General features: G+C 38.1%; 1 protein-coding gene across 1 annotated transcript; it reads left to right on the plus strand.

Moving 5' to 3' along the window:
* Window positions 1-449: 449 nt before the first annotated feature.
* On the plus strand, window positions 450-6,526 carry LOC126610615 (GPI ethanolamine phosphate transferase 1). The gene is made up of 18 exons (XM_050278714.1): window positions 450-751; window positions 830-1,021; window positions 1,109-1,264; window positions 1,438-1,731; window positions 1,863-2,074; window positions 2,164-2,238; window positions 2,396-2,462; window positions 2,699-3,024; window positions 3,230-3,463; window positions 3,554-3,741; window positions 4,183-4,321; window positions 4,441-4,549; window positions 4,716-4,818; window positions 4,933-5,116; window positions 5,267-5,365; window positions 5,447-5,505; window positions 5,708-5,813; window positions 6,042-6,526. Exons 1-18 carry the CDS (start codon window positions 517-519, stop codon window positions 6,204-6,206), a joined length of 2,943 nt encoding a protein of 980 aa, XP_050134671.1. The 5' UTR covers window positions 450-516; the 3' UTR covers window positions 6,207-6,526.
* The last annotated feature ends 1,349 nt before the right edge of the window (window positions 6,527-7,875 follow it).

Genomic DNA, 7,875 nt, shown 5'->3' on the forward strand with positions numbered 1-7,875 from the left:
AAATCTTCTCCATGGTCTTGCTTTTAGCAACAAGTTGGGGTCGTGAAGCCATTTCATTAGCCTACCTTGTGACTTGACTCACATGACCATCTCGGTTCACCTGTTTTAATTCAAGATCCAAATTCGAATAAGAAAAGTAATTACTTATCTCAACAAATTCATTATTGAAAACTGACCAATTATAAAAGTTCATGGGAGCAATCAACTAAAATGAAAGTTAAGGGGGAAATTTGTCAATTACAAAAGTTCAGAAGAAGAATCGGTTAGAATTAAAGTTCAAGGGGAAGTTGGCCAATTAAAAAAATTTAAAAAGAAATTGGCGAATATCTCGAAACAAAATCATAATAGCACACACTCGGATTATGGGCCTCCGCTCATTCAACAATACCATCTCCCAAGGCCCAAAGGGCCCACAATTCTTCTGAGAAGAGTGAGACTAGGAGAAAGAACTAAAAAAAGGAGCGAAAGAGTTGAACGACGACTGTGACGATCGGGAGGAAAAGCGGCCGTGTAAAAATGGCGGAAGAAAATAACGCGGCGGAAGGAAGCAACGGCAGAGCAAGCACGCGGAGAAGACGACGGACATGGTTGAAGAGGAAAGAGAAATGGTTGGTAGTGCTCGGCGTAGTTCTCCACGCCGTTTACATGCTCAGCATCTTCGACATCTACTTCAAGTCCCCCATTGTCCACGGCATGGATCCTGTCAACCCCCGCTTCTCTGCCCCCGCAAAACGCCTCGTTTTGCTCGTCGGTACGTCCAATTTCCCGCTAAAATTCCCTCTGTTTATCATTCGAGTGTGCTTTGAAAAGTTTGGAGCTTCTGCTGCAGCTGATGGGCTGAGAGCCGACAAATTCTTCGAGTCGGATTCCGACGGAAACTTCAGAGCGCCGTTTCTGAGAAGCGTGATGATAGAGAAAGGTCGGTGGGGAGTGTCGCACGCTCGTCCGCCGACGGAGTCGAGGCCTGGACATGTTGCTATCATTGCTGGGTTCTATGAGGATCCCAGTGCTGTTACGAAAGGTTGAATCTTTTTATTTTTTTTATTTTTTTTGAGCTTTTATACATATGCAAATTGGTTTTCTGAAGAAACCAAAATCGTTTTTTCAGGGTGGAAAGCTAACCCTGTTGAATTCGATTCGGTTTTTAATCGAAGCCGGCATACTTTCTCTTATGGTAGTCCCGATATAGTCCCCATTTTCTGTGCTGCATTGCCTCACACCACCTGGAATAGTTACCCTCATGAATTTGAAGACTTTGCTACTGGTTTGATTTCAAACTTTCATCACATTGTTTCAGTTACAGCATTTTATCTCTGTTTTCGTCTTCAATTTTACTGGTTTGATTTCACTCTTTCAGCACATTGCTAGTAGTGAAGTTTAAATATTTGTTAATTGCTTATGATTCTTTCTTTTATCAATTTGTATGTGTTAATGCAGATGCTTCCTTTCTGGATGAGTGGTCTTTCGATCAATTTCAGAGCCTTCTGAATCGGTCCAAAGAAGACCAAAAGTTGAAGGAGTTACTCTTACAGGATAATCTTGTTGTGTTTTTGCACTTACTCGGCTGTGACTCAAATGGTCATGCGCATAGGCCTTTTTCGTCCATATATCTCAATAATGTTGCGGTTGTTGATAGTATAGCTGAAAGGGTTTATAATCTTCTAGAAGATTATTACAAGGACAATCGTACTGCATACGTGTTTACTGCTGATCATGGAATGCATGATAAAGGTTGGATTTAATTTGTTTTCACTTTTATAGAAACTTTTTGCTTCTCTTTTCTCATTGAATTGTTATAAGTTTTGATCTTACTTCATTTTTTCCCTTATAACGGTTCTTACGTGTTATAATTTTACTGATAGGCAGCCATGGAGATGGACATCCTTCAAACACTGATACTCCCCTAGTTGTTTGGGGAGCAGGTGTTAAACATCCGAAGCCAGTCTCCAACCATTCTGATTGCAGTTTTCGTTTTGTTGATGATCATATGCATGATGCGCCAACACCTAAAGAATGGGGCCTTCATGGCATTGAAAGGGTGGATGTTAATCAAGCTGATATTGCCCCTCTCATGGTTGTACAATTTGTTTTCCCAACTTTTCCCCCCTTTAAACTACCTTTCAAGTTTTATCACTCCTATTTGCTGATTGAGTTTTCTGGCAGTCAACACTTCTCGGTTTGCCTGGTCCTGTAAACTCAGTTGGAAGTTTACCTCTTGATTACATAGACATGTCAAAGGTATAGTCAACCAGTTTGATGGAGGACTTTTTCTTTTTGTTGAAAGGATGTGTAAAGTTATCACTTTTATCTTTGCCTGCATATGCCTATTGTATTGGATGAGTTTTTTGGTTAATTGGTAGACAGCTGAGTTTTCTCTTTTTGTTTCATTTTCCAGGAAGATGAAGTTGAAGCTGTGGTTGCCAACACAAAGCAAATTCTCAACCAGTTCCTTCGGAAGTCACGTATCCTTTTGTTATCTGATTCTATATTTATATATGTACATATATATATTTTTATGTGCTATATATGACAACAAGGCATCACTTTCTTCAATCATAAATATCCAATTCATTTAACGTAATAGCATATTAAGGTTAAAACTTAAAACTGTTGTTATATCTGATTCTACTGGAGTTTTGAGGAACGAAAGGAGGTAGAGACGTCCTTTTTATTATCTTGGATTTCTTGACAAAGTTAGAAACAAAGGAGGCAAATTCATTATATTTTAAGCCTTTCAAACCACTGGCCGATTATTCCTCCCTATTGGATCAGATTGAGGATCTAATATCTAATAGAGACTATGAAACTGCAAGGAAGCTGTCTGAAGATCTCAGGGATTTGGCTCTGAAGGGACTTCACTATTTCCAAACTTACGATTGGCTGATGCTCATGACAGTAATTATTCTTGGGTATATTGGTTGGATGACCTATATTCTTCTCCATGTGCTGCAATCTTATACTCCATTGGCAGGGTATATGTTTAGAAAGGAGCAAACAGATCACCAGACAGATAATACCAGAAAGGTAATGTTTGTGTAGTCTTGACCTCTTGTAAAGCTTTAATAGTGATTTCTAAATTGAAGGACGGAATTCTGAAAACAGAGATGTTTTTCTTTAAAAGAAAGAAACTAAAAGATGTTTGTGAATATATTACATGTGAAATTTGAACATCTTGAAGTGTTAATATTCACTATGTAATGTAACCCGCAAATCTCATTGTTTGCTGCAGGTACAACTTTGTGGATGCCTTTTCCTGGGACTACTCAGTATAGTACTGTTTATGGAGCGTTCTCCTCCTCTTTACCATGCATACACGTCAATGACAGTATTCCTGTGGACACAAATATTTAGTGAATATCGGTTTATCAAAGCATTATGGAAAGAGTTATACGGAAGAAGAATCAATTACTTTGTGAAAATTCTAGCCACTGGTGCTTTCTCAGTATTCATTCTTGAATTCCTGGTATTGAATCAGAACTATAATTTTCACACTGCAAGCCATGGGAAATTGTACTCTACAATCCTGAACAGCATATTTTGGTAATTTCTGCAGGTTAATAGCTTTACTGAGAGGAAGCTATACACTTGGTGTTTCCTAGTTTCCGGAGTCGTATCCTTTCTCTATCTCTTAAAATCGATTCCCTGGAGATCTGGCATACCAATCTTTGCCTGTGCTGCATGTTGGTTCTTGTCTGTATTTACATTGATGCCAGCAGAAATTCCCGATAATAATCGTCTAGTGTAAGTCATCTTAATTCTTGAATGTTTCTCTGCGGTGCGTGTTGGGGCGGGGGTTACTTCCATTATAAATGTAACGAACTTCAGAATTGAACCCAATCTCTAATTCAAACAATACCCTTATTGTGCTCACATCTTTTTATGGGCAAGCTGGGTTTAGTTGGGATTTCCTTCTTTCTTTCTCATTTTTTTACTTTTTAAATGAAATACAAATTACCAGAAGGGAGGTTAAACCTGATATGTGTTCAAAGCAGAACCCAGCACTTGCCAATTTTACTATTTGCAAGAACTTAAATCAGCTTTGATAGTTGTGTTTGTTAGGTTTGTGTAATATTAAGAAATAAATTGAATGCAGCTATGATTAATCAACTAAGATTAAGCTAAATTATCGTCTCAAAAAGATTAAGCTAATTATGAACCTTTTGTGACAAATCATGTTTGCAGGATTTGGAGTGGAGTTATGATTATTATGATCGGAGTAGCTGCTAGATTGCTAGATCTGCGTACTGAAGGAAGGTATTGGCTAAGTATCTGTAATCATGACAAGAAGAAACCTAAATTTCCCATGCTCTTCCAGTTACAGGTGCTTAACCTATCTCTGTCCTCGGTTGGTATGGAAATAAAGCTTAATGTATAATGTAACTTAACAGATCTGGAGATACATATGATATTTTTGGAATTTTTTGGAACTTTGTGAATTAGGCTCTTTTGGTTGGATTGTCATCCGTGATGGTGTCAATATCAACCTCTCACAGAACTGAGAACCAAGAACTACTCGCTTTGCATCAGATCATAAATTGGTCCATCGCTGGTATGGGTTTTCACTCTTCCCTTTTAGGGCCTTTTTACATATCCGAGTTGTTTGTTCTTTTCTCTTTGTAATTGGTATGTCAGTTGACAGGTATTTAATGCCTTAAGAGTTTATAACTGCAAATATCATGTCTATTTATATTGATCTTTAATTTGTCTGGTCGTAGGTTTCTCGATGATACTTCCATTATTTTCAGCAAATGGTCTCTTGTCCCGTCTTACTTCCATATTTCTCGGTTTTGCGCCCACTTTTCTTCTATTATCTATCGGGTACATTCCTTTTATATGCTCACTTATAGTTGCCTTCATTTAACAGATTTGTTTAATATGCGGAATGTTAGGTTGAATTTTTTATCTTTTCACTCATTCTCTAGACCTATGCAGATATGAAGCTGTTTTCTACGGTGCTCTGGCTCTTGTACTCATCTCGTGGATACTAGTTGAAAATACGCTTATTTACTCAAGTAAGGTGAGAAGGTTGTCAAGTTCCTTTAGTGGCATGGAGGAAAATGTCATACTTGATGGTAGATACTTACAGCTGTCTGACGTGAGAATTCCGTTGATCTTTGTAAGTCCTATCCTTTTTCTTTTTGTTACAATACTGAAAAATTTATCTGATTGTTCGAGAAATTTAACGATATATATTGCCCTTTTTTTTTTAATAATCTAACTGCTCATCATTCATATTGTATGTCTCCGATGTCTTTTGTGGTTTTAGATGGTTTTATTCAATGTTGCTTTCTTTGGAACGGGAAACTTTGCAAGTATAGCAAGTTTTGAGATTTCATCAGTGTATCGGTTCATTACTGTCTTCAGTGTAAGTGAAGGTTGAACTTTCGTGAGCATTTATCAGATTAGTTGTCACTACTTACCTGATACTATTTGCTTCTAATTTCAGCCGTTTCTCATGGCCGCCTTACTTATCTTCAAGTTATTCATTCCATTCCTGCTAGTCATGTAAGTCCAGTTACAATTTTGCGTGTGATGCGTGGCTACAAGCTGTCGAAACATCCTTCTTTATTGACGCTGTTAGTTATGCCGTTGGAAAATGCATTTTACTAGCATGTATAGGAAATTCTTTTTCTTTTAAGCCATAAAGAAGTTGTAAGCAATTGTGATTCTTAACTTCTCATATAATTTGTGTTCGACTGACATGCAGATGCGTATTCAGTGCAATAACAAAGCTAAACCGACTTCCACGTTTGGCATGCTATTTTCTCGTTATACTATTTTCGGATGTAATGACCATGCATTTTTTCTTCCTGGTAAGTTACTATATTCTTCAGATTTTGAATTTGTAACTTTTTCTCGCTGCTTCCGTCTCTTGTAACAATACGAGATTACCCAACAAAGTAACATTTAAACACAGATATCTGATCCACACCGCATACCGCACCATACACACCACACGGGCATGGACGAATGCTTCTTATTATACAGCATCCGATCAATCATTTCTAGTGAACCCTACTGACCATTTTGATTATTATCAGGTCCGGAATACAGGAAGTTGGATGGAAATTGGTAACAGTATCAGCCATTTCGGAATCATGAGTGCTCAAGTTGTCTTTGTGCTTTTGCTCTTTGCCCTCACAAACATATACACGAAGGATATCGACATTGGTTCAGTGGACCGTTCCTCTCGGAAAGCAATGTAAGTCGTGGTAAATTGGGACTTTGGGCATCAAAATAATTCACCAGTTTTCCGGAAAAGCGAGCATTAACGTTGCCAAGGCGCACCTCTTGCGGTTCGAAGAGAAGCTTCCCATTCGACAATAATTTGCCCTTTATTCCTACACTTGCTGATTGCTCGTGGACGAGAGAACCAGCAACGGAATTTTCCAAGTGTAACCCAAAGTTCGGTCGTCCGCAGCGTAATTGGATGGGATCGTGCAATGTTCGATTGAAATTTAGATATTCATTGATCAATTTGTATCTAAATTTATCAAGTAGAAACTCCTCTTTTGGCTGTCTGAAATATTTGATTGATCATGGATTTTAATGTTTTAAAAAACGAGCCTTAAGGTGCACTTAGGTGGCTTTGGAGGCGGGGCGCTGATAAAAACGCCTTTGCCCAGCTGGAGTAGACTTAAACTCGCCTAGACGTGGTCGAAGCGTGCCTGAGATATGGAACTGGGCCTTAAAAAAAAAAAAAAAGAAACCAGTACAAGTTCAATTCAACTAGGCTATATGACACACCCCTCCAAGTTCAAGTAGCTGGAGCAGACTTAAACTCACCTAGACGTGATACGTGAGATGTTGGACTGTGCTTAAAAAAAAAAGTAAAAAAAAACCGTGCAAGTTCAATTCAACTAGACTATATGACATATCCCTCCAAGTACAAGTTCAAGTTCAACTAGACTATATGGCATACCTTCCAACTAGACTATATATTAACAATTTTAGGGCTCGTGAGGTGATAGTCCCATTCCCACGCCTTAATGCTTTCGCCTAGACGGAACTATTCATAAAACGTAAGCAAAGAATGTGGCTTCTAGTCTGAATGATGATTCTTGTTTTTGGGCGCACGTCGAGGAAGCGCTTATCTTGTGCAACAAACAAGCGAGTAATCCAAATATCGAATTTGAGCAGTACGTGCTGAATAATCTCGAGAAGTTTGCAGTAACGCCTGACATTTTCTTGGCCCAAAGCAGCTACATGCTATGGTGGAACGGGTACAAAAAAAGGGTGGGAAATGACTATTCCTCACCACTCGCCAAGGTCATGAAGCGTCACACTTATACCAAGTATGCGGAGGGGGTCTCGGTTCTTGCTGATATCTAATGCAGGATAATTAAGTTTTAAGCAAGCAATTAAATTAAATAAAGCAAGATTAGTTATGTTGTATTCAGTGGCGGAGCCACAATTTTAGGTGAGGAGGGGCCTCACATAAATGTGAAAAAAATTAAATAATGCATGCTTGGAGTTGTGAGCTAATTATTTTTGAGGCTCTAAATGTTTTTTCTATGTCGAAGTTAACCTTCCATTCTCAAGTCAATGAAAAATACTAGGGATACTATGTTTTTAGACCATATTTTAGAAACCACATAATGTGACCTCGTTGATAATTGAATTCCTTTTTTGGTGATTTAAAGAAGTAGTCCAACCATTAAGTACGATACAATCATGCGGTCACAAAATATGGCTCAAGTAGAAGCTATCTATAGCATCACTCCAAGTCAATACAGAATAGATTGGGAATTTCCGAACAAAAAATGAGAATTATGGATTGGGAATTTGGTGAACAAAATATATGAAATTTTAAAAATTTAGTAAAAAGTTAAAGAGAGCAAAGATAAAATATATAAATTTCAAGAAGCGGAGAAG

The sequence above is a fragment of the Malus sylvestris genome, chromosome 17 (assembly GCF_916048215.2).
Source record: "Malus sylvestris chromosome 17, drMalSylv7.2, whole genome shotgun sequence".
In the NCBI taxonomy this organism is placed as follows: Eukaryota; Viridiplantae; Streptophyta; class Magnoliopsida; order Rosales; family Rosaceae; genus Malus; species Malus sylvestris.